Source organism: Centroberyx gerrardi, chromosome 1, assembly GCF_048128805.1.
Source record: "Centroberyx gerrardi isolate f3 chromosome 1, fCenGer3.hap1.cur.20231027, whole genome shotgun sequence".
NCBI lineage: Eukaryota > Metazoa > Chordata > Actinopteri > Beryciformes > Berycidae > Centroberyx > Centroberyx gerrardi.
Window position 1 is genome coordinate 21,924,920 of NC_135997.1, and position 27,968 is coordinate 21,952,887.

General features: G+C 41.6%; 1 protein-coding gene across 1 annotated transcript; it reads left to right on the forward strand.

Annotated features, from left to right (window-relative positions):
- Nucleotides 1-588: 588 nt before the first annotated feature.
- On the forward strand, nt 589-27,547 carry lpin1a (lipin 1a). The gene is made up of 23 exons (XM_078284103.1): nt 589-720; nt 5,100-5,300; nt 5,532-5,627; nt 10,593-10,689; nt 10,801-11,017; nt 12,508-12,588; nt 12,969-13,061; nt 13,380-13,488; nt 13,880-14,108; nt 15,062-15,214; nt 15,461-15,554; nt 16,493-16,692; nt 17,004-17,097; nt 17,942-18,011; nt 20,154-20,246; nt 20,471-20,535; nt 20,710-20,848; nt 21,223-21,371; nt 21,689-21,775; nt 22,083-22,235; nt 22,371-22,485; nt 22,885-22,988; nt 23,135-27,547. Exons 2-23 carry the CDS (start codon nt 5,109-5,111, stop codon nt 23,301-23,303), a joined length of 2,799 nt encoding a protein of 932 aa, XP_078140229.1. The 5' UTR covers nt 589-720; nt 5,100-5,108; the 3' UTR covers nt 23,304-27,547.
- The last annotated feature ends 421 nt before the right edge of the window (nt 27,548-27,968 follow it).

The following is a 27,968-nucleotide window of genomic DNA, read 5'->3' on the forward strand; positions in this document are numbered from 1 at the left end:
GGTACTGTGTTTGTTGCCCTGTTTGTCCTGTATGTTGAGGAGTGACACATAAATAAAAAAATATCTATCTATCTATCTATCTATCTATCTATCTACATAAAATAATTTAACCTTTATTCATATAGTACTTTCCTTAGAATTCAGCATATGGTGCTTTAAAAGCAGCACAATGACAAATACAAATGTAAAGAAGAGGCAGAGAACACAGCAGAGAAACAATACTGAGAGCAATGATAAAGAGAAACATCAATAAGAGCAGCTGCTTCACAGCTCTGCAGCATCTTACATGCAAGTACAGCATCAGAGAGATAAAAGTACACACTAAAGACACTAAAAGAATTCACTGAAAATAAGCATAAATAGTAATTAAATAAATATGATTAAATATGTGCATTTTTAAAAATGTCAAAGAAAAAAGGGGGGAAATATACTGACAGAGTCTCGTGAGCGGTGTGTGACGTCACCGGCCGCTCAGCCTACCGGGGTCGGTCTTTATTTCCAGTCCGGTGGTGATGGGAGGAATATTTTAACTGTGCTTTAAATACCGAGGCAGCCTTGAGCAGAGCGAGTCCGAGATCAAATGTCAGGAAAGCCAATCTGCCTTGTCCGTTACCGACAATGATTCCTTTGAAGACTGAAATATAAAGGAGGTTTTGGACGTTTGGTGGATATTTGGATGGCGGAAAGATCCCGGAGCGACAAGCGGCGTCAATAAATAATGTAAGTATGAACTGGTCCGCCCGAATGGAACCTACTGTAGATGCATGTTAAAACATTTGCAGATGTTTCTCAGGCCAGTGCTAATGTACCACCAACAGCAACTGGCAGCTGTATGTTTTCTCTGTTTTCACGAGCCTCTGCATCGACGCGAGTTTGTTTTGCTCCGTGCGCCGTGCGCCTGTTTGAATGAACGCAGAGCCACAGACAGCAGAGCCTCACCCCGTGTGCAGATGTTTACATGTCCTCTCACGGGCTACGACACACTGCAGCGTGCTCACATGACAGCATGGAGAGGACTTACACACAGCGTGCTTTATTTTTATAGCCTACTATATGTTTTTATGTTTAGCAAAAATGTGGTTATGTCAAACAAAAAATGTCCCTGTTGCCCATTTGTGTAGGCTATGGTAGATCAGGTCTTACTATGGAGAATGAGGATGAAATGGTGTCACAATGCATGTGTAAAATGCTATTTTTTCCCCCATGTTATTTTGTAAACAATGTGATATGAGCTCTCTTTCTCTCTCTCTCTCTCTCTCTCTCTCTCTCTCTCTCTCTCTCTCTAAATATATATATATATATATATATATATATATATATACCGTATCTCAATTTCAATTCAGTTCAATTCAATGTGCTTTATTGGCATGGCAGTTTAAAAACAAACAGTATTGCCAAAGCATGTAGCAAGAAATTAATCATCAACCAACATTTCAGAAAATGAATCCCACCCTCTCCCATTCTCTCTCTCTCTCTCTCTCTCTCTCTCTCTCTCTGTCCACCGTGTATTGCCATTCCGTTGTAGCAGTCAGTAAACTTGGAGTGGTGGCCTGCTTTAGTCACATGGGTTTTACTGTGTATAATGTGGCTTTCAGCCAATGGAATGATAGTCGTTTTCTGGGTGTGTTTAATGTGTGTGTGTGTGTGTGTGTGTGTGTGTGTGTGTGTCTGTGTGTGTGTGTGTGTGTGTGAGAGAGAGAGAGAGAGAGCAGATTGATTTAATTGATTTAATTGGATAATCCTGCAGGACTGTAGCCATCATGTCTGTGTGAGTCCTTTCTGTCTGTCTGTCTGTTGTTTGGCAGCAAGAGTCTTATTGAATTACTTTCAATAAGTTGTTAAATAAAAAAATAAACCTCTCTGGGGTTTTCATGTGACAGACTATTAAACACCACCTTACACAGGCACTTTGAGACAATGCAGGTTTTGCCAAGCATATTTTTTTTTTGGGCTTAATTTTATTCTCTATATGGCTCACGTGCCTCATCAATAACTGTTGGACAGCAGTCAGACAAGATTCCTATATTGTTGTTTTGTTTGTTCCTGGAATTTTGAAATGGTAGAGCAAGTGTGTGGAATGACAGTCATGAACCTTGAGTTGTCTCGTGATTGGTTATCACAAAATGGAGATGTGTTGTGATTGGCTATTAACCAGGAAGAGGGTTGATGTCCTTGAAGAGTGGGCAGGCTTATGTGTGTGTGGGCAGTGTGTGTGTGTGTGTGTGTGTGTGTGTGAATGGGAGTCCTCTGTTCACACGTGGCCTATGTTTATAGTGGTATCAAGTCTGTGGCGTGTCCATGACTGTGTGTGTGTGTGTGTGTGTTTTAGAGATAGAGAGAGTGAGGGGGGCGATTAAGAGAGTGTGAGACAGGGGACAAACAATTATGTAATCACTCTCCAACAGTCCCACTCCTAGTTGTTGAGCAATACTCACACAAAGAGATTAAGAGATAGGCAAGTACCTAAAACATATAGAAAACACATGAAGCAGTTCACTGTTATTAAGTTTGTAGTTTTCTGTTTACATTCAGAAGGACGTTGTTGTTGCCTGTTTTGCTCTTTTTTCTGTATGTTGCTTGTTTTAGTTCTTGTTTGCTCTATAGTGGATTTAATATTGTCATTTCTTTAACCTCTATGTATATTTTCAGTGTCTATAAAATGTACCGTGACACTTCTGTGTAAAATGCGCTTCAAATGAATTTGGTTTGACCTAGGACGTGTTGCGTCTGTGGGTTAAGAGCATGGCGGTGTGTTGTGCAGAGCGGGCCGGTCAGAACAAGTCTGATGTTTCTGCTGCAGGTCTGGAGCACAACAATATAAAGGATCGGTCGTTAGAGCAGAACAAATCTCTGATCCTCAGTAATTAACGGGTGTTAACAAATTATCCTCATCATTACAGTGATCTTACATGGTCCGCCAAGATCTTAAGCCATCTGTCCCCTAGGCACGCTGTAATTGTGTGTGTGTGTGTGTGTGAGACAGAGAGAGAGAGAGAGTGCCAGCATCTCTGAGTCAGCACAAGCAGGTGGAGACTTTTGGGGACAGTGCGTTTTATAGCCAAGACAGAGATATTGCATTTCTTGTGCGTTTTGAGTGTGTATGTGTGTGTGTGTGTGTGTGTGTGTGTGTGTGTACATTCACATTGACCTTTTGTAATGAAAAATGCATTGCAGTGTTGAGCAAAACAAAGAGAAGGTGCTGCTAATGAGCAATCAAATAACTAAAATGTGTGAAAGTGGAAAGTCTCCCTCTCTCTCGCCCCCCTCTCCCTTGTCTTGCTCGACCTCTTTCTCCCTCCTCCTCTCCCTTCCCAATGTTCCCATCTCCTTCAACTATTTTCCTCCTCTTTTCCTCCCTATCCCTCTCCTTTCTCTTGTGCTTGTTTTTCTCCCTTGTGATCCCCATCATTCTCTTTCCCTCTCATTAGTCGGGGTCTCCATCCAAGGAGTTTGGTGAATTATGATGTATCGAATTAGAAAAGCTGAATGGAAATGCAGAAAATTATGTTTTGTTTTTGTTTTTTCAATAAAGAAACTATGTGATAAGTAGTGATGAAAACTCACTGGCTGAATAAATAATGACCTAGGCTTGGCATGATCAGCCTGGACAAATTCAAAAGTGGCTTTGGACGTTCTGACATGCTGTCTGTAAAATATCTGTCCACCATGACTTCCCACAAATGTCAAACATGCTGTTGCTCCCATGTATAAGGTGTCCATCATGGTTGTGTGGCCACTAGTGCATTAGAATACTGCCAAGTGCATTTTGTTTTTGTCTTCAGATGAAAGCAGGAAATATGGCCGGCATTCGCTGCAAACCACCTTTCCAATTCTAATCAATTCTAAAAGACTCAGTTTTTCTCCTGGATGTGTTTTCTAGTTCTCGCCTCCCCTCTCTCTCTCCCCCCCTCTCTTCCACTCTGTCCCTATAATCTAGTCTCTCTCTCTCTCTCTCTCCCTCTCTTTTTTTCCATTACCCCTCCAACTCCCAGCCCAGTGAATGAGTTTCCCTGTCTGCCTCTCTCTCCATGTTTGGCGCTCTCGTCAGAGAGCATTAGAGGCTGTGGATCAGAGTCGCTGCCATGACATGACATGATTAATCTCCTCCCAGATGCTAGCAGTGTAAATGTATGAGAGAGAGAGAGAAGGACCTTTGATTTTTTTTCACTTTAAAACAACACAGGAAAAAATACCTCAAAGCAAAAAAAAAAAAAAACACCTGCTGTCACACCCACCCACACATCAACACAGTTTACCACTCACACAAACACACACAGACACACAGACACACACACACACACACTAGAAGAAGGAGAAACTGTATGCCAAGTGTGTTTTTGTTTTCAGCAACCTACCTAGCGTTTGAAGTTGCAAACCACTAAGTGGAACAAGTGGCTCAGTACTATATTTTAATGTGGCAGGATGACAGGGATTGTGGCCAAGTGGTTACAGAGACCAACTACTGACTGAAAGTCACAAGCATATACACACACACACACATACACACACACACACACATACACACTCCACACTGCACACCCACAGACATTTACCCACTATCTGCATACAGGACTTTTGCACAGACATTTTGTCACTTAATATTACTCTGTATATTGTACATAGTGTTCTTTGGATATTTATTATTATTCTCTCTTATCTCTACTTTTTTTATACCTTGTGTTTCTTGATAAATGGCATTCAGAGTGGAAGGCAAAGGAAGAATTTCATTGTACGGAGAAACTTGTTTTTAACTGTGCATATGACAATAAACGCTTTGACTTTGACTTTGACAAGTTTGATCCCCACAAAAGCCAGTGGGTCCATTAAAAGTCATTTGTCCTTAAGCTCTGCATAAGCATGTCAGCTAAGTGCCTGAAATGTAAAAAATAAAACTTTACTCAAAGGAAGAAAGAGATAGAAAAGTAAGAAAAAAGCTCAATGCATTAAGAAATGAAAATCAACAATAATTCAAATCTCTGCCTTTGTCTCTCTCTCTCTCTCTCTCTCTCTCTCTCTCTCTCTCTCTCTCTCTCTCTCTCTCTCTCTCTCTCTCTCTTCTCTCTCTCTCTCTCTCTCCCCCTCCCTCTCTCCACCACCAGTCCCAGACCATGAACTATGTGGGTCAGTTGGCGGGCCAGGTGTTTGTCCAGGTCAAGGAGCTGTACCGGGGGCTGAACCCGGCGACGCTGTCTGGATGTATAGACGTCATCGTGGTGCGGCAGCCCGATGGCTCCCTGCAGTGCTCCCCCTTCCACGTCCGCTTCGGCAAGATGGGCGTGCTGCGCTCCCGCGAGAAAGTGGTGAGATTAAGATTAGCACCGTGAGCTGCGGTGGTTCTGATATCACTGAGAAACAATAAAATAACGACTCAGTGTTCGTAAGTCTCCTATTCCAAATCATCATGATGTTAATAGGGGGGGATTAAGGTAAATGTAAATGTAAATGTAGGTCAATGTTTGGGGGGGGGGGATTAAGGTAATTATTTTATCTTAATCTTTAATCTAAGTTTGAATCTTTCCTCTGTCCCGCAGGTGGACATAGAGATAAATGGAGAGCCGGTGAGTTTGCAGATGAAGCTGGGGGAGAATGGGGAGGCCTTCTTCGTCAAAGAGACTGAAAACACACTGGTGAGTAACGACCGGCAGATTCACACACACACACACACACACATACACACACACACACACACACACACATACACACACACACACACACACACACACACACAAATACAGAACAGAGGTCTTCTTATTGACATGATGGGCATGCAGCCTGACCTAAAACACTGGCAGCACACTGACAAAAACAAAGGGATAGAGAGAGAAAGAAAGAAAAGAGAAAGAAAAAAAAAGAGAATTACAAACATGAAATGTGGACAAAGGAAACAGAGAGATCCTGGTGGACGCTGGAATAGGTGATTTAGACTAGTACATAGTAGTCAGGGAAGAATAATAATAAACTTTATTTCTATTGCAATTTTCTTACACAGGTACAAAGTTCTTCACAATTAAAAGAACAAAAACAAACATGTATTTTTCCTAGTTACTAATTTATACACATATAACACATGCATTGGGAAAGTTACAAGATGCAACAAAACAAACACCGACAAATGACATCCACTTATTTTGAATGGAAAACAAAACAACCAAAAGATCATAACATAAAACAAGATATTAACTGAATGCAAGTATATAAAAGACACCCTGACTGCAAAGGTTCAATCACCTTTACTCTTTAATTTGTCCTTTGGAACAGTCAGAAGAGTTTTGTTTGCTGTCTGCACTTCTGTACATGAGGAGATAACAGCTCTGAAATACAAGAGGTACAAGAGGTTCTGTCCTGTTGGCCAACATGACTTTAGTTTTGTGGAAACAAACCAGCAGGACAGGCAGAAAGCATGACCACATACTGGTCAGCCTGCCTGGCTCGCCAAGGACACACACACACACACACACACACACACACACAAGCAGTGGACAATCATAATTTGTCTTCTTCTCGTTCAGTGTCTATGTGTAACAAGTGGGTTACAGTAACTAGTATCATGTTGTTATTCCGTAGTAGCACAGATGCTGGGTTACTTCTATCTAATACAAACTACCTCTCTTACTTTCCCGCTGTTTTATTAATGTGCGTTGTGCAAGTCTGAGCAGTCAGAGGAGCATGTGGCCTGCAGCTCTGGATTCCTGGATTCCTCTGTATCTCAATGTGGCCCTGTGTGTAGCTCAATGGGTAGCATGTCAAACTAACACCACCAGAGTTCAGGGTTGGATTCCCACTGGGGCGACACATACTAAAAATGCATGCACTCACAGTACCATGACGCACTTTTATTAAAATCCTCCTCCAAGTGGCTTATGTTACATGGGATGCACACACAGCAGAGCAGAAAGGAGAGAGGAGGCACACAGATATGGACTAGACCGGTTCGGGGAATTGTCCATTGCAGCCTGTACCATGGTCTCATCAATGGAGTCCTATGATAATGAGAGACACGTGGTATAGCGACAGTTACAATGTATATAGTATGTTGGTTTTGTAGGAACAGATAGCCACTGTTGCCCCATAATGAATAAATGTGGCCTATATACTTGACAAACAGGCAATTGATAGGCAATCCAGTGTTATTGCCTTTGGCTGCTGTTTTGCTCCAGTCTGCTGAACAGTTATCTTTCAAGCATGAATTATTTGCGATTGGGGTAACATTTCAACAGAACTGCAGCTACCAATATTGCAGTGTCACCCTCACAAGAAGCAACGGACTGGGACAAATATTGGATCCTAGTTTTATAGCTATATTGTTTGTAATCCATGTATCACCATTAGCCTAGAGTAGGTAGCAAGCTTTCCTTAGAAATAACTTTTACAGAGTACTTACTTTCAGTGCCAGCAACTTGTCTCTAACTTTAGTAAGACAGCTCTTTTGACATTTTGTTTGTGGCCACAGTATCATTACATGACCATAAATGCATGCTACACAAATGAAAAAATCGTACTAATTTACCTGACGTGAGGACATTTCCCTTTTGTTTCTCGCAATTTTAAGATGAGTGGAAGGAAGGATGAGTGGATGAGTGGATGGACGAGTAGCGTGAGAGGAGAGAGGGAAAGAGGGATGAGGGAGAGGTCAGCACTTGTCTGAAGGATGAGGGATGAGCAGGATGAGTGTTGGCTGTGTTTCCCAGCCGCGAATTAAGACAAAACTGTCATAATCTGAAAGATTTAATTCATAATCTGATGGATTAGATTGGTCTAATTCTGCTTTATTACTTACTGTATCTCTGCTCTGCTCTTCTCACCAGATGGCAGATCGCAGGGAAGTATTTAAAAGTTTTTTGGGAAAAAAACAAAGATTAGGAGCCATGCCTGGGACCAGAAATGTCCATGGCAGGAAGCAATCAGCAGGTGCTTTTTGGAATGGCTCCTGCAAGAATATATTAAAAATCCCTGAATCACTGATGCAGGCTCATTCGATCTGAAACGCTCCAGTCAGTTTTTAACTATTCAGTTGCCAATGTGAAATAAAGGCTTTTAACTTTTGTTCATCACAACAGAGTGCCTCAGATGTGCCTCTATAATTTTTAATGCATTTAAAAGTTAATTTTGCATAATTTTACATGATTGACAATTTACCTGACACTCTCTGAATTGTCCTGATGCCGGTAACCCATATGGGTCTCCAAGCAAGTTAAAGCAAACGCTGATAATTATGCAAATTCAGTTTGACCCAGGTCTAAGACTGTAGCATGTGTGTCTCGGGACCTTGTTTCTAATCCTCTCCTAAACATAGCTGTTCCCTCCGCACAGTGGAAAACCACCACAAGGCTATTTATAACACCACAGAATTCACCTGCTCCACAGTCTGTTGCACACAGACAGCACACAGAAACTGGCTGACACCTATATAGATATATACATATAAACGAACAGACTGGAAGACAGACAAGATAGGCAGACAGACAGACAGACAGAATGAAAGATAAGCAATACAGAAAGACAAGACACAGACACAAAGCCACAGACAGGAAGGCACACAGACAGGCAGGAAGACAGACAATAAATACAACATATAGAACAGAGTGGCTCCCATACAGATAGACAGGGATACTGAATAAAAGGTAGACAGAAAGCTTTTACAGGTGGATGAGGGGAAGGTCTGTTGCTTGCTCGAGGACTGTCTATGACTCTATTTCAGGTTGTTCTGCTTACACAGTTTTTCGGTTCTCTTCTAACATTTTTAGTTCTGTCTGTCACACTGTTTCTTAGTAAATTGGCTTCCCCTGTTTCTCTGAGTCTCTTTTTCTCATCTGAACGTGACAAGATCAACAATAAGAGTTTCAAAGAACCCACTGGCATCGAGCCCAGTCTTTAGTGCCTCCTCTCTCTCTCTCTCTCTCTCTCTCTCTCTCTCTCTCTCTCTCTCTGGTCCTCGGAGTATAAAGTATAAAGTGAGGATTTGTCTGGGCATGTGTGTTGGCAAATCGTCCAGCGTGTGAAACATTAACCAAGTGTTCCACCTGGAATTACTCTTCAGGCTAGAGCATGAAGTGTTTTTGAAATCTTTATGAAACACCCACATGCTGTAGTTTATCTTGATGTGGTTATCTTGGCATGGTGTTTTCACCTCTGATGCTGTTTGAGAGTCTAGATGAAATCAAGTGCAGGCAGCTTACATAATAAAACTATGTGAAAGCATTGTTTGTGTCCTGCCAAAACAGATTAAAGACTAAAGGTGATTGAACCATTGCAGTCAAGGCACCTAAACCTTTTGTGTATTATTATTATTAGTTTTTGTTTTGGCTTAAAAGTTTCTGCAGCACACTTATGTCAGCCTGGTTAACAGTTAACTGGCTTTTAGTGTGTAGCTTCAGCTATTACATCAAGCCATCATGTTTTTTTTCAATATATAAACAAATGCTGTATGCTGGGTTTTGTATCTGGGTCAAAGTGGTTTTGTCTAAAAAGGTAAAAGTCCATCCTAAAACAGAATTCACATTTGTTATTTCTTTGATCCTGGTGATTCAGTCGAGTTTTGTGCAGAGAAATATGTCTTTTCCAAAGAAGCATTTGAATGTAAAAGCTGAACAGAGCAGAACTCCACCGTGTGTCTCGATGGGTCAGTCCAGTCTCAGTGTTCCTGGTCTCTAGCTGTGGGAGAGAAAGGTTTCACATTTCATATGTACAGCAGTGATTGAACTGTCAAAGATCATAGGAATAACAGTTCTAGCTTTGAAAGAGAGTTGGTCATGTGGACAGATTGAGACTTAAGTATCCATGATCAAACAAATGACCCATGTGAAATCTGTTTTGGGTGGATATCCCATCATGGCCAGAGCTGTGAGCTGATGAGACGTGACCTGGCATGGTCTGCTGACACATCCTGAGCTTTTACAGTCTCTCCCTCTCCCTCTGTCTCTCTTAACAAATGAACTGGACTGTGTTGGACTATGTTATGCCATGTGCACTGCAGGGCATGTGTCAGTCTGTTCTGTGGTGTGTGTGTATGTGTGTGTGTGTGTGCGTTAGTAATTGAAGCTCTGTAGCATATTTGTAGCCTAGTTACACTCTCTCTCTCTCTGGCTCAGTCCCACACATAGGCTCAGCTGAGCAAATCTGTGTGTTTTTGCTAATCTGAGTCCAAACCCAAATCCCTACCAGATTACATAGACCCCCTCATGAAACAAACGAACCTTTTCTGCCTCATCTCTCACTAACACTTGTTTATACTGTGTTCAGTGGTCCATTTGTGCAAATTTATGATAAGGGATGATAAGGAAGTAAAGCAGATGCATGTCATAATTTGGGCTAGGAAAGGGTATGATCATCACACAAATTGCCCCCAGACTACATGCGTTTCCATTCTGCATGAAGTCCCTGTTTGAAATTGATTTACTCGATTTTCTTTTCTGGGATCTAGGTTGATGTTTTCTAGCAAAATGGAATCCATTATTTACACTCAAATGCATTTAATTGCAGTCTGTGGAAGAAGTTAATGATAAAGATTCATGAAGACATCATGGACTTGTGGAGTCTTGTGAAGATCAGAACCTTTTAATCCAATCTAATGATGTCACTTCCTCTGTTGACAGGAAGTAGTGCCGTCCTACCTGGCAACATCACCCATCATGTCAACGGGGGCGGAGTTAATGGAATCCCAGCTGGGCAGAGGTGTTTCTCGCCACCAAGGTATGAGGACGCAAACCTTTTGAAAAAGAAATGTTGGAATTTGTGAAAATTATTGTGGATCTATGTGTGTGTGTGTGTATGGCGTATTCATGCTACTCTCTCACCGCACAGACCCCGTCCCCAGCTCCTCGCTCCCTGTCCAGAGCCTGGTACCGCAGCAAAGTGATGGGGGGATGATCAAGAAGAGGAGGAAGAGGAGGAGGAAGGCACGGCCAGAGGGAGGAGGAGGAGGGAGGAGAGAGGAGAGCGGGGAGGAGTTCTCGGAGGACGAGGACATGTTTACCATTGACATGAGCTCTGATGAGGAGAGAGAGGGCGACAGTGGCAGGTGTGTGTTCCTGTGTGTGTGTGTGTGTGTGTGTGTGTGTGTGTGTGTGTGTGTGTGAGTGTCTGTATGAGAGAGAGTGTGTGTGATTGTGTGTGTTTCAGTTTGAATGGTTTAGACCTTCAGAAATGGCAGAAAACAGCCAAAAATCCTTTAGTATTGGCTGCCAGTATCTCTAAGCCAATGGGAATAGAACAGCTTATGGGATTTCCTCTTTCTCTCTCTCTCTCTCTCTCTCTCCCTCTCTCTCTGTCTCTCTGTTTTTATTTCTGCATTTTGTCAGCTTGTGTGTGAGGAGTTTGGCTAGGGCTCCTCTTTATGTGTGTTGGTATTGATGTGTGTGTGTGTGTGTGTGTGTGTGTGTGAACATGTGGGTGTGCGTGTGTGTGTGTGTGTGTGTGGTGGTTAAATGCCAGAGCCTGTCCGCTCCACTGCTGTGGTAAACAACCTTCGTCAGCGGTCACAATGTTGTTTGTGAAGCAGATGAACCGCTGCCAATAACTCCTCTCACCGTGTCTAAGAGGAGAGACTGCGTGTGTGTGTGTGTGTGTGTGTGTGTGACTGTGTGTTTATTTTTTCCATGCGTAGATGATACTACCGTTTGTTCCAGCTGTCTAAAAAAAGGGCTTGAACATTTGCACCGAGCGTATCACAAGGACAGAAATATGAGGAAAGCCTTTTCAACTAAACTGAGGACTTTGGAGGAGTTATAGTGTTAGAATTAAAGTTAAGATAAGAGGGTAAGTGTTAGACATTTATTAATCAGGGTTAGGTTCAGGGAATTAATGTAAATCAGTGGAATGTACTCACAAATTCACTTAACCCAGCATCTCTGTGTCTTTACCACAGAACTGGTGTGGAACAAAATAGGCTGTTATTATTATTATTATTAGAAAATGCAGCTCCTGTTTGGATTCAGTGTGGAATTTCAGAGGATCAGATACATGCTTATAGGCAACTTAAGCAGAGGAGAGTCAAGTGTGTGTGTGTGTGTGTGTGTGTGTGTGTAGCTCTGTGAATGCCAGCTCTGTGTTTGTTGGAACTGCTCCAGTGACTGGTCCTTTTCCCACAGTGCTCTCTGCCTCTTTTGGAATAATGACTCTCAGTTCTGTCCTCTGTGCCGGGGTTCCCAATCCTTTTTTTGGCAGGTGACCCCATGTTGAGGCTGGAAAATTCCTGTAACCCCATGCACATGAAAAACGTGTGTGGCTCTGTCATGTCATACTTAATCTTTTAGGCTGGTTAGTGAGTGACAGCTGACCACAGGCAGGCTGCAAGGCTTTCATAGTGGATTGGTCAGCAATTATTAGTCTATTTCAAAGTAAGGGGGAGATGTAGAGGATATTACTGTCGTTTTCTAGGGCCCACATTTTCTCTCATTTGAGCCTCGAGAGATCTCTTTGTATTTATATAGTATGGTGCATGTGTGTGTGTGTGTGTGTGTGTGTGTATATACAACTAATGTCTCCCTGTATGTGTGTGTTTGTGATCAGAGCTGTGTACGGCGATAAGGGGTCTACAGCGTTGAGCAGCACCTACACACACCCCAGCACTGACTGGATTCGCTCACAGAGGTACTGTTTGGACACACACACACACACACACACACACACACACACACACACACAAATAAAATGCATATGTGCAAATGCCAACATGCAGGGGAGTGTTAGGTATCTAGGAGTGATATGTGAAACTACAACAATTGGCTTGTCTTGAAATGGCAAATAAAATAATCCTTGTCTTATTCAGTTGTCTACTATATTCTATATTCTACTTTCCCTCTTTTCTTCAATTCATTATTATTTTACTCTTCGTATTATGCAAATAAGTGTTTTCCACTATTCTGTCGTCACAGTGACTAGATAATAGTGGCCATAGATCACTGTCTCTATCTCTCCTCATCTCTTTTTTCTCTTGCTTGTGTGTCTCTGTCTTGTCTTTCTCTCTCTAGCACTATGATTGAGGAGACTCTCTCCATCCCTCCGTCCAGTGGTCTGTCCATCTCTTGTCCTCAGCAGACCTCTCACTTCACTTCCCTTATTAGGTATCACTTACTGTTTTGCCCTCTCTAAAGGCTGTAAGCAACACTCATAAAGGAAGACATGCTGCAGGAAGTAGATAAAATGAATTTGAAAATAGAACAAGGGAAATTATCCAAAAACTAGTATTGGTCGGCCTACTATTTTGTTCTAGTATTTTTCTTTCAAATATTCTTCTTGTATCATTATGTCAGTCACAGGTAATGATTTGAAATATTCATTTTTAATTATTTACTTTCATCATTTATGTTTAAATTAACTAATATACTAAACTCTGAAATATAAACTGAACTAACTCATGTCTCTCATTGTCTCTTACCCAGCAGCGACTCACGGTCATCGACTCCGAAGAGTGACTCGGAGCTAGCCAATCAGAACAAAGACAACCCCGAGATGCTGTGGGCCTGGGGGGAGCTGCCACACGCTGCCCAGGTATCTACACACACACACACACACACACACACATACTACAGAGGGAGCACTGCAGAAATTTCACTTGTCTGGAGATAATTCCACTTGCTTTAAGTAAATGACAAATAACTTAAGTCAATATAAGAAATAAAAAAGATGCTAAGATGTATGTTTTTTGCAAGAAGGGAGTGAAGGAGGGAGAGTAGGAGGGAAAGACAGGGAGATTTAATATAGTAAGAGACAGGTGGATGGAGAGAGGAATGGAGGGAGGGAAAAGGAAGGAGGGGAGGACAGGGAGAGACATAGAGGTGTAAAATGATATAAAGGAAATGTTGGCTTGAAATGGTTGGTCTCTCTCAATTCAATTCAATTCAATTCAATTCAATTGGTCTCTCTCTCTCCCTCTCTCTAGCCTTCCTTCCTGGCCTCCCACCAGAAGCAGGATTCTGCCTCATCAGTCTCCCCAGTCTCCATCCCGGTGTCTGACAGCACTCACTTCAGAGCCATCCCAGACACCGGACCCCCGTCCTTCAGTCTCTATGTCCCGCGGCCCGGGGACACCAGCGCTCACGACAGGGCGGAGGGGGCTGAAGAAAATGGAGCCAGAGTCGGACTGCCATCTAAGGCTGAAGGAGAGCAAGGTAATTAATTACATGGAGGAAGGTATTGTCAGTGGTTGGTATATATCCCACAATCATTTGATTTTCATGTGAAAGGCGTTCTCAGAAATCTGACATCCAGGTATAAAATGTCAACATGTGTGACAAATATCTTCTGGCTAGTTGACTGACATGACTATTTTGCAGTAGGGTGGCATAGTGGCAAGGGAAACCATCCTTCAGCCTTAGTTCCTCTAGGATTCCATGGATAACAATCCAGATTTTAGTGGTAATTCTGCATCTTGAAAGTAATATTTTGCAGGCATAAGAAAAAACAGCCTAAAATGACCAATTATATATATATATATATGTATATATATTGATTATATTCATTAATCAAGTAAAAAAGACTATCAAATGCATAACTTCTCTGTAGTAACATTGTAGAATATTGCAGTTAAGCAAGAGCCTGTCAAAGAATACATTCTTAATGTGAGTGTGCTTCTTTAAAAGGGCCTGAACTATCATCTGTACTCCTGTTCAACTAGATTTCTTGATCTTTATGACAGTCATTATAGGATGATGCCCTTTGAGCTATGAGTTATGAGTTAGCTTTGAGTTATGTTCCCCAATTAGGATTTGTTAGAGTTGCTGGTGGGTCACAAAAACAGCTCCATGGTATGAGGGTCTTGTAGGTCTACAGAGCCTAGGGCCTAGGGTTAGGTCAATAGCCTAGTGACCTCTAATGGTACTTTTTGGGAAAATCAGGTTTTGTGGGAGTGAATTCTGCATGGTTCCATGACTTGTTCATTTTTCCACGGATGAACCATAAATCCACGAGAAGCCTGTTTTCTGCAGTAAATTCTGGAGGGTCAACCCAATAATAACCTGCCATATCAGTCGGTCCTGCTGGCCCCATGAATTTGTTCTTGACAAAGCAATAAATTCTCTGCTATGATGCTGCTTGACCCCTTCTTGTTTTTTTTCCCCTGTAGGGAGAGAGGTGGAAAGTGTGGGGGCGTTATGTGGAGAGTTGGAGGGGTTAGCAGCCTCCTCAGTGTCTCCCAGGATTCTCCTTGATCATCTGGATGAGGGCGGGAACAGAGGGAGTCCCATCAGAAGAACTGATTCACCATCCAAGAGGAAAGGTATGGACACTTACTTTCTCAAAGAATATAAAAGATATTCTTACTCTTAAGTATTAGTTTTAACATGGAGGCAGAGCCATAATTAAAAACTGACAGTTAATTTGCCTCCTGTTCATGTTTTGATAAAATCAATCTAAACACTGCCAGTGAGTAAATAACAGGAAAAGATTAACTTGAGCTCAAGTGCCTATAAGCCCTAATACCTCCATCTTTTATTCCTGATGATGTGATACTGTCTGCTTTTAGAAAAGAGGAGCCAGCACCTGGGGTCTGACGGCATTTACCTGGACGACATTACAGAGCTGGAGCCTGAAGTCGCTGCCCTCTACTTCCCTAAAAGGTACAGTGACATACACACACAGGTGCAACCGCTGTGCACACAAAACATACACATATCTGTGCATGCCCTCATACAGGTACAGAACCCCTATAGAGGGCTTTCAGGTGGGCCCTCTGGCGGCCATATTGGAAGTCCTCAACACTTAGGCAACAGCTGTGAACAGCTGGTCGACTTGGCAGTCTCAACAGAGTTAAATAGACATAGTTTACTTTTGTGCTGTTTTTGATTGGGAACTGATCATTTCACCTGGTTGTTTTTGTAACCCTGTGTTAAGATGTTAGCTTGTTAGCTAGCTAACCATAGTATCTGGTCTGCTACTGTCTTGTTGTAAACACATCTGATTTGCACCCCAGCTAATGTATCTTGTGGAACCTGGTGTTAGTGGTGGCTAGTATTTGCATGTTAACTTTAAGTTCTGGTTGCTTGGCTAAATTGAAATTGAAATCCCATAGGTGCAGAGCTTTTGTTCAGAAACAGAGAGTATGGGCTGGAAAGTGAATTTTGAAAGCCACAAATCTCAGAACCTGGTGAACTAATTGTTGAGTCATTAGTATTGATCAACCACCTTAGCAGCTGCAGCTAGCTAGATAGCTAACTTCCTAGCTGTCAGCTGACTGTGTTATGCTACCAACATATTGGCACACCTGCCAGTTTAGGCAAATTCCGTTTGTAAATATAATGGGAAACCTTTTAGTGAGTTAGCTACAAGTAGTTCACTTTTTCTACAACACTTGTCTGAAATTTGGATTTCTTCATCACATCACTTTTTCCCAGATTGGTTGTTAACCATTTTATTTAGCCATTGTTTGCACTCACCAAATTCTCTAATGGACCTCCATCATGGCGCCCGCTGTGGTGGCTAGGAGATTTGTGACACAACTGCAAGCCTCTATACACCCTGTATGTGTACGTGAGTGTGTGTGGCTCTCTCTCCTCAGTGATGGTGGGGGCAGCTCGATGCGGGGGGGCTCAGAGATGATGATGATGGGCGTGCGGAGCGCCAACCAGTCCCCACAGTCAGTGGGCAGCAGTGGGATGGACAGCGGCGTGGACAGCCTGTCAGACCAGCTGGGAGACCTGCCGCACGTCGCCATCTCTCTGTGTGGAGGACTCACTGACAACAGGGAGATCACAAGAGGTACAGCGATGAGGAGCCCATTTGATATATCTTGTTTTTGTTTTTTTGTTTTTTGACTCCATACCTCTATGACAATGTTATATATCACCTGAAATGGTGATAATAATTAGATATGTTTCCTTGTTTTAACTATTCAACTTACATGTGTAAGGAAAAAAACAAAACATAAAAAAGAATTTTGGCCTCAAGAACTCTCTTTAAACTTTCTCTTGTGCATCTGTGCTTGCTTGTGTGTGTGTGTGTGTGTGTGTGTGTGTGTGTGTGTGTGTGTGTGTGTGGGTGTGTGTGTGTGTGTGTGTTGGCTGCCACAGAGCAGTTCCAGGAGAAGGCCATCTCCTACCAGCAGTTCTCTGACAACCCGTCCGTCATCGATGACCCCAACCTGGTGGTCAAGATAGGAACCAAGTATGTGCTGTTACATAAGTATTTAATATGGAAGTGTGTTACACATTGGCACTGAGTGAACACAATGTGAGAACCATCTGCTCTTTCTCTTGAAATAGACCGACTACGTTAATCCATGTGCACCCCCTTCGGTGTTCAAGGAGAGATGTAGATGAAAGGGAGGAGACAGGTCGAAGAAGGATTTTTTAGCCTTGAGACAACTTAGACATGAATTTGTGCAAAACGAGGTGCTACTCAATAAATGGAAGGTGGTCCTCATATTTGTAAACGCTAAATACTAGCTTTAGTGCCAGATTCATAGAGGTAAGAGGACACATCCATACTTAAGTTGCACATTAAAATAATATTTATGGGCACCAGTGACTGTCATTACTTATATCCCTGCCTGCCTTCAAGATATCGTGCAAAATGTAATAAAACAACTAAAGTTTCAGTATTACCACCAATGTTCATGAAGAGTTTTATATATTGGTGAGTAATATGCTTTTAAGATAGTTTGTAGTCTATTATAGCTCAAAATACAGGTCTGTTGTACTCCAGTGTTCATTAACATTAACATACTGTCAGTCCCTCTATCAAAAGCTAAGGCAATACATTTTAGTAAAAGTAAAAAGTAAAAAATATATTCAATCCAATAAATCACTGTTAATGGGGTGACAGTGTTTTAGCAGGGAGAACCATGAATAACAGATATCTACAATACAGCAGTCATAATTCCTCCTTTTTCATCAAAGAAAGTCTGCTGTCTTTTTCAATGTTATTTAGATTTTCAGTAAAAATTGTCAGTGTTTTGAGTTTTGGGTGTGAAGATGTTTAGAGCGCTCTCTCTCTCTGTCGGTCTTAGGTATTACAACTGGAGCACTGCGGCTCCTCTCATGCTGGCCATGCAGGTCTACCAGAAGCCCCTGCCGCAGGTAAGACCACACTGATTCATCCATTGATACCTGATTGTCTCTGCTTTGTTTACAGTGGGCTATATGTTGTATTTGTTTTTTTTGTTTTTTTTTCTATTTTTGCATGTTCTCCAACAGTCATGAAAGTTATCTTACTGTGGTGTAAAGTCTGTGATGTATCGTCAACAGATAAAATATTTCCAGCATAGAACTTGCAGATAGAAAAAAGGTCAGATGTATAGATTATACAAATGATAAAATTATCAACTGTAGAAAAGTATTGTTCAGAACTGTCAAAGCTGTACTAGGCAAGATTGTTATGTAAAAATGCAGCTGCCTTAGCAGCCAAAATCACAAAGTGGGGCTGCAATAAAGAAGAGCATCCCTTGCCCACCAATTGAGAGCCCAAAAATTCACCCTATCTTCCCGAATGAAGTTCTCTTTCAGGTATTTACACTTCTCTACCCACAGGAAGAAACAAATTAAAACTTCAGAGTGAAATACAAAGTGTCTCCTAAACAGAAGTGAGCAGCGCTCAGAAAGCTGGACTCATTAGATCTTTTCCCTCTCTTGTCCCTTTGGTTTCCTTTGGTATAAAGCATCACAGGCCGCCGGGTTGGTGAACATGAGCGTGCTGTGTGCAGTTTATTCACATCATGTTACATGATGTCTGGATATTAGAGTTCAAACAGTTACCTCTCGCTGTCATGTGAGGCTGCCAACCTACAAACTTGCCTAGTGCAGCTTTAACTGTATGGAACTTTTCTTACCACATAAAATGAATCTATTTAACACCAAAATATATAAAAACAAAGCAAACCTTGACAAGCCTAGTAGACTGTTAAAATATTAAAATTCAAATTAATATTTATGCATTAAATACTGACTTTAATCCACTCCACTTTTGTCTGAAACAATGTCTCCTGTCCTGGTTTTTCACCCTGCTATGGAGCTCCCCTTTGTTTATGTTGGGATTACAATTTATCACTTTATATCTATAACAAAACTGTCTTTCAGATAAATGAGATAGAGCATAGGATGAGTGGCTCAAAAAGAAATAACAAGGCCAAGTTTGACACTTTGTTTGGTGTGTTTTTGTGTTCTGCAATCCCCTACATCATCAGTTTCTCCTGTGCACTTTGGAATTAGTTCTCCTTAAAGTGATGTTTCAATTTGTTACAACATCGTCATTTTCCTCTCAAACGCTGCCACAGAATGTGTATTCACCACGGCACTTTTCCTCTGGTTCTCTAAATCAATGTTTCCAAACAAGAAGACGCCCACTTTAGTTTTTGTGTGTATTCGATGTGTGATTTTGTTATGGATACCCAGCATGGACACAAAGCCAGTAATGGTAATTGACTGTTTATGAACACACATGGGGAAACTCGCATCAAAACGACCACAGTGGAATGTTGCTTTAAATCTAACTGTTCTCCTAACACTCAAATAACATGTCTTTTCCCCCCCACCTAATTTTTTCCCCTTTTTATATATATTTTCTTTCTCTCTGTCTATCCATCTCACCATCCCCCCGTTGTCTGCTGTGTGTTTTTAAGTGTTGGTGTTTGAGTTATGTGTTCTCCGCCTTTGGCCTCTTCTCTTACTGCCTCCCTGCTCTGTTTGGCTCCAGTCTGCCCCAACCTGTATGTTGTTTTCTGGCTTAACTTGTTGGGTGTCGGTCAGAGCATGATGCTGTCTGTCTGTCTGCCTTTCTCTCTGCCTCTTTATGTGTCTGTCTGCCTCTCTCCAAGTCGATATTGTCTCTGTCTCTCTCTCTGGTGCGTCTCCCTGTCTTCCCCTGCATCTGTCCCAAGATTCATTGCTATCCACTCACATACTTTCAAGTCTTTTCTTTTCAGGTTTTACACTGCATCCTTTTGGCCTTTTATTTGCATGCCATTATGTTTTCACCTGTAATTGCATTTTCGTTTGGTTAGTTGGTTGGCGTTCAGTGTGGTTTGAGATGTGTTTTTTACGCTACGTTTTAAGTTACAGTTGTGACTGTTCACCTGATTTGTAGTTTTTGGTTGATTTGCAGTTTTGATGGGTTTTTTTTATCTGTGTTTTCAGCTTTGTTAATTGCTTTGAGTTATTTCTTTGGTCAATTTTGAGTTACATTTTTCAGTCAGTTTTGAGTTGTATGTGCGCGGTTGTCTCCAGGCCTCAGTGGAGAACATCATGAAGGAGAAGATGCCAAGGAAAGGAGGACGCTGGTGGTTCTCGTGGAGAGGCAGGAACAGCGACTCCAAATCCGTAAGCACACACACTTTTTAGTGAGATAATTTTCCAGCATTTATACATTACTAGACAGTACACAGTAGAGAGTGACAGGAAAGATGAGGGGAGAGAAGGTATAGCAAGTGGCAAAGGTTGGGAGCCACATTTCAACCCACAACATCAGCACATAATAAACACCTTAGTTCATTAGGCCAACTAGGAAGCGTTGTCTTTTGACCTTTGACCTTTGTGTCTTTCAGGAATCTGCGACAGAGGCAGGAGGAGAGAGAGGAGAGAGTTCACTCAGTATGGGCTCAGTGAACAGGTGACTTAAGACAGACTTTGTTTATTTCTTTCTTTCTGTCTCTTTTCGTCACTTATTTCTGCTCTCCCTCTTTGTTTGTTTCTCTCACACACACCCATGCTCTCATTCACATACACACACACACACACACACCATCTGTTTCTTTTACCAAAGCTGCTGTGTTTGATTTGTCAGGATGAAGGATGAGTCGTCCTCCAGCGATGAGGAGCACAGATCGTCCAATCAGGTGTCAGGATCCTGCCAGCCGGAGCCCCTCATGACCCCTAGCAGTGTCTATTACAAGAAGACCCTTCGACTCACCTCAGAGCAACTGGTATTCATCAAAAACATTTTGCTTACTGTTTCATTCTTTCTTACTCATTTTCTTCCTTTTCTTTCTTCTTTCTTTATTCCTACATTTTTTTTCTGTTGAACTTTTGTTGAACTGTGAAAATATTGCTCAAGTCTATTCAAGTTTATTTGTACTGATTCACCCCAAACATGGACTGCATGCTGCTGCAGAGTAATTCAGAGCCAGGCATATTCACTGCTGAAATCTGATACAGCTGATTCAGATTTACGCTGAACTGCAAAATCCATGGAGAGAGAACCTGACAACTAGCTGTCAAGAGTCTGAAGATGTTTCTGAATTGAGAGTTATTCTGTTCTGTTCTCTCTGTGTGTGTGTGTGTGTGTGTGTGTCTACAGGCCAGCCTACAGTTGAAGGAGGGTCCTAATGATGTGGTGTTCAGTGTGACCACCCAGTATCAGGGCACCTGTCGTTGCAATGGCACCATCTACCTCTGGAGCTGGGACGACAAGATAGTCATCTCCGATATAGATGGAACCATCACCAGGTTGGGAGGGGCGTGTGTGTGGATGGGGATTATTTGGGGTTATTTACCAATACACAGAATCTCATGTAACCTTTCCTTGCACTATTTAGTGTGAGTGCCTGTGCAGAACCTAGCTTGGATGTTAGAGGACAAGGGGGCAGCTGAGAGCTTTTATGTCATGTGGCTTCAATTATCATTTAGTCTTACACCTAGTCCACAGTGTAACTACATGCATTAAATACATGCATTAGGTATGTCGTAGATGGGATTGTAATCCATGTAGGGACAGGATGTGTGTGTGCATGTGTATGAAATGGTGTAATGTTGTCTCTCTGTAGGTCAGACACCCTGGGCCACATCCTCCCCACCCTGGGTAAAGACTGGACCCACCAGGGCATCGCACAGCTCTACCACAGAGTCAGCCAGTGAGTGCTGCCTCACACCCTGCATATACTGAGTCCAGTCTTAACACTAACAGGCTCAAATCTGGCTAAGCCGCAAAGTCAAAATCACTTCTAAAAATCACAAAAACACCACAAATATTTGTTTTTTTGTCTCTACTAAAAGGAATACCTTGACGTTTTGAATTTGTACTTCATTATTTTTCTTCACCCGAAACATATTGTGAGAAGAAGTTCCTACATTTATCCTCCATGGCTTGTTAGCATTCTAAGGATTTCTGAATAAAACCAAGGTGCACAGCTAAGTGTAAAATCTCTCTCTCTCTTGCAGGAACGGCTATAAGTTCATGTACTGCTCGGCGAGGGCCATTGGCATGGCTGATATGACGCGAGGCTACCTGCACTGGGTCAACGAGAGGGGAACCATGCTGCCCATGGGCCCAGTGCTGCTCAGCCCCAGCAGTCTGTTCTCTGCCTTGCACAGGTCACACACACACACTCATAAATCTTGATGCATTTCATTACATTATATACAGTATACTCACATATATACATACATATATGTACACAATGACAGAAAAGGCTATAAATATATAAAACGTGCCTCCTTGTTGTGTAGGGAGGTGATTGAGAAGAAACCAGAGAAGTTTAAGATCGAGTGTCTGACAGACATCAAGCACCTGTTCTACCCAAACACTGAACCCTTCTACGCCGCCTTTGGCAACAGGGCTACGGTGAGGCCACTACACACACACACACACACACACACATACAAAGCATGTACTCACATCGCCTGTGATTCCCAGCTGCCATAAAAATAATTATGTGATAGGTGTCAAAATTGTTAACGCAGCTGAAAAAAACAATTAAAAATTCTAATTTTATGTGTCATGATATAAGGGATTGTAACATAATCTATGGAAAAATGCACTGAATAATTATCTGGCATTTTGGTCTTGATGTCATTTTTGTGTCATCAAGTATGTATCAGTAATTATTTTTTAAACGTTGATGGTGACTGTAATGATGATTATGTGTATGTTCTTGAATCAAGTTTCAATAACACTGGCTGTTACTGTTGTTGGTGATGATTATGATTGTGTGTGTGTGTGTGTGTGTGTGTGTGTCTCCAGGATGTGTATTCCTATAAGGAGGTGGGAGTTCCTCTGAACAGAATATTCACTGTCAATCCAAAGGGGGAGCTGATACAGGAACACGCCAAGACCAACATCTCCTCGTAAGCCATACTTTCTGTTTCTCTCTCCAGCTTTTCATCCACGTAATGTGACTCTGCTGTATGACTGTATGTCACTAATGTCCGATTGCCTGGATTCTATGTTTTATATATAATACTGTATATGTGTGTGTGTGTCTCCCTGTCAGCTATGGGCGCCTGTGCGAGGTGGTGGACCATGTCTTCCCGCTCCTAATCCGCGGTGAGGGATCAGACTTCCCCTGTTCAGACACCTTCAGCCAGTTCACCTACTGGAGGGAACAACTTCCTGATGTCACCGACCAGGAGGACGACCCACAGCCCCTGGAGACCAGCTGAGGAAACCCCGCCAGACCTGACACTGAGGCCGCTGCGATCCAGCTTTAGCCTACATTGCAGTCAGGCACGACACTTTGCTCCGTGGTTTTCGTGATTCATCGTGAACCAGGCAGCAAGTGTAGGAGTGATGATGTAGCAGTTGATTGATTGAGGTTAGAATCCAGACAGTGAGGTGTGGGAGACAGTCATCCACCTCCTCCCATCACTATACATGATAAATGGATGGAGCTTTCTTTGACTCAAAGACAGTACTTAAGATAACTACGACTACCTTGTCCAGTGTAGCTGAACGTGTTTTGAAAATCAGCAAAAAAAAACAAAACCTGCCGCATTGGAAGCACTTGATTTACCTTCCCTTTTACCTTGTAAGTGATGTGTCCACTTCAGCCTGCAGTCGCCAATCAGGAAGAACACAAGCAGTCCAGGAAAACCCAATACACAATAATTCCCCAAGGTAGGAAGCCCCGAGGAAAAATCTATACAGGTGCTCAGAAGAAAGAAAAATGTGCTTAAGTTCAGCAGAAACCTCCAAGGAACATTTTTCAGTGTTCTACCTGAAATCATTTCCCCCACTGTGGAGAGTCATGAGGAAATCCACCCATACTGTAAGGAAGCTGCAGACAGAGAAATGAGAAGAGACGAGGATGCTTGCAGTCAGAACAACTCTTTCATGTAGCCTAACTTTCAGGGATGGGAGCATTATAACTCAAAAACGCAGGACCTGATGGGAGGAAATAGCCTGAGCAAAACATCACATTTCATACCACATGTTGGCAAGTGCACAGACACACACACAAAGATGAGTCAGACATGCAAAGACATTCCATATATAAAACATTTAGAAGCACAAGCGGAGTGTGTATGCATCCGAGTTCCCCAAGAGATTCCTCTGAACGTTCACAGGCGGACAGTCCACCATTCTCTCCTGCATGCCACGTCGCTCTCCATTTGGACTGGTGGAGAGGGGAGGAAACGCACAGCAGCAATCACACACTGCTCATACACAGAAGGGTGAAGATTGTTCACCGCTATCTGATTTTTCTCCACTCATATTGTCCAATACGGATTGTACAAATACATGTACAAAACCAGCCTGGTCCCAACAAGACTGTTTGACCCAGCTGGATGGGAGGTCTAGCTCGCAAGGCTAGTACAAAACAGGATAAGCTTTTCAGACATCTTCAAACAATCAAGTGTTACCGTGACTCAACCATGTAAATGAAAGAAGAAATTAACTTTTTTTGTCTTCCTCGGACAGTTTGTAGAAATCCCACACCGACATTTTCTAGGCTTTCGTACAAAGTTAACACACTCACTGCAAGGCTAGATGAAAGGCTGCCTCCTCTTGGAAGTCACTGGCTCAGTGACACAAGCAGAACTTGCACACACACACACACACACACATATGGACACACGCACAGTGGCACTTCCAGGTCACTTATACACAATCAGTTCCAACAATCGACTGTAAAAATATAACCAGACTGATTCCGATTGTGAGCCCAAATCGGCTGATACCGATTGTCTACTGATATGTTTGTGCATCACTCATTTTTTAGCTTCTGTAAGAAGCTAAAAAAAATTTAACAACTATCACATGCAAAATATCCACCAAATAGAAAGTAGTGACTCAGTATCTTGGTTAAAGGTTTACTAAATAGTGAGGGAACCTTTGGAGATGGCCAAGGTTTTTGACTTTTCTGACCTCAAGCACAACAGATGCAGCACAACACTTGGAACGAATTGTACTAGGAACAGTACGTTACATTACATTACTGTACAACCATCCAGATCATGCAAAAATAGCACAGATAGTGTATCCAGTATCATCATCTGTGCCAAACTCCTAGCTGGCTGTGCAAGGCTAGCTAAACGTGTGTGTGGTCTGTGACCGTACTACTGTGAAACATTCTCTACTTGGTGTTCAGAAACTAATATTCATTATTAATGCAGAACAATGCAATTACGTTTAATCCGATTTTTTTTCTCTGTTCTTTCCATTTATCATTTTTATATGTGCAAATAACTTAACTCTAAATAGATATGGTAGAATAGATTGTAATTCACTCACTGTGTATGTTATTCCAATGACTAATGCTCATCAATGCAATTAGCAATTATAAGCTCGAACAGAAGTACAGTTTGGCGTGTTGTCAGTTTGGCAAATTCCACTGCAGGGATTAATCAATATACTTTTCTGTGCAGCACTGATCTGTCCTGTGGTGGAAAATTGAATACAGTATTTGTAGATGTTAGGTTTTCTCTTCTGATACTGGGTCTATTCAAACAGATCTAATTTATGTTGTTTATTTTTTCATTCAGTTCTCAAATGTTCATGTTTTCCTTTCATTAATCAAGTAGTAGAAAATCAAACATCTACTGGATTGCAGTCATATTGTGTACTATGGAAGATGGCAGTCTGTCAGTTTATTATACTACCTGTGTAACATCAAGATGGGGAAAACCACTTTGATTAGTGAATAAGATTAATTTGCAAGCATGTGAAGTGAGCCTTTTGCTAATGAGCCGTGTTAATCTTTTGAGAACTTATGTGTTGTATGTATTATGGTGCTCATTCAGATGCACTTGCAGCCATTTCATGCTTTAAAAGCCAGAGGAAACATCGTTTTTCAGTGGAAATCTCATCTGAACCAGCTGTCATATTTTGCACGAACAGATGGTATTTTCACCATGTAACCACTAAAGCAATAGATCAGCATATTTTATAAAACCAATAGATTTATCGACTGCCTCTTTCCTGATGTAATGTCAACTGTTTCTGAACAGCTTGCTGCCTTTGATCCATCATGGGCCACAAGGCAGCTAGTTACATGACTGTAGGTGAAAACTGTTTTAGAATACTTGTCCTCCCTATGACCCACAAGAGGGCATCAGCGACCCAAATATTCAATTAGAGATGCAAAATGGTATGTTTGAAGGCAGCCTTGAATGCATAGCACTTAAGAGATTATAGCTTCAAGAATACAGAGAAATGGGCAAGGAAAGTAAAAAATAAGACGTTGAAATGTCTTTGAGAGAACTGTTCATTAGATGAATTGTGTTTTGCCTTCTAATTCTACCTTGTGACAAACCGCACAAATTGCACCAACAGGTCCCTTAGATAGGATCTAGCAAATTCTCAAAGTAATTAAAGTAATTCAGTTAGAATTGGACAGTGATATTTGTGCTCTTATATTAATTTTGTCCTATATAGGAGCAGTCAAATCAAAACCCCAGAGCACAAGAGACTATTAAAGGTTCTCTGATTGATTCTCACCAAGTCTGTATTGTATATGTACATAGGAAGATGTCTGATGCTATATTGTGATTGGCATGGATGGGTCTAAATCTTGGAATGCAATGCAAAATAGTATTTATCACAATGTGGTGGTCATAGCACTGATTATGTTGTTACTGTATGTTCCGCTTCCAGTGATCGAGCCCAGTTTCCCAAAAGTATCTTGGTACCAAGACTATAAGATGAAGCTGAAATGATCTCCTTTGGGAAACTGGGTCATTGCAGCAGCGGCAAGAAGGATGTAAATAAGATATAAGAAATAACATACAGAGCTTTGAATTTGTATTTGTGTCGTAATTTCAATTTGTAATTCTCCCTAGCCAACAGGGAAACAGATAATATCAAGAAAGACATCCCACTTTTTTAAAGATGATGCAGTGCCATTGCAAAATGGCATCTCAATATATATGTGAAATATATACTGAAATAAAGCATTACAATTAGAAAGTGTATTTGACCTAGGCAACAGGAAAATTGTATTTATGACCACCTTTGAGCACCATTGCCTTTGCTTAAAGGAAAAAAGTTTAAACCATTAAGATGTTATGATGCTCTTGGGGATGCTCCAGTCCTGAGTAGTTTGGATATAGAAAAGGAATAGGAAGCATACTGTTCAAATGTTAAGATGTATATTCACATGGGTCTAATCATCAATGTCTTGTCACCAGATCTCTACCAACTATGTTAGAGTAAACCATCTTTCTCATGATTATAATGTCACTTTATTCTTTCTGTGAAAGATGTGTCAAAGTGCTTGGCTAATTATGCAGTCTGTCTCTGTCCTGACATGGAGGTTGATACAGTATGCTGTGTACAGGTATAGGGTTGTTTTTGAAACTTAGCTGCAGCCTACCAAGCAGTGTGCAATGTAAGCTATTGTTAACAATCTAGTTTGAAAAATATGTACAATGAACACATCTTTCAATAAACTCAAAGCTGATTGCTATTTTGTATTGCACTGTTTTATTTATCCTGGCTTAAGCTGAGAACTTAACACCAGCCACAAACCAAACACTGGTAAATGTAGGCTGCAGCTGGTAAGTTTGTCTTCTCTTCATGGCACGTTGGCAGGTAAACAACCAGTGTTTGAGGTCCCTTTCCTACATAAGTTTGACTGGTAAAGTGTCTGTGTTAGTCTGGACAGAAAGGGTCTTTAAGGTTTGAGCACATGATGTAGGGGAATTATGAGTTCCCACTTTTTGTAAAGTTTAACATTATCTTCCAGGTAATTACAAATTGGAAACTCTCTTCATCAGTAGATTTGATTTCTTAGAGAACTTTCCTCACAATCACAATACAAACTTAATTTTTCCGGGTAAATTTCCTCCACAACATCATGGTATCAAATAATAGTTATGTGATATAGA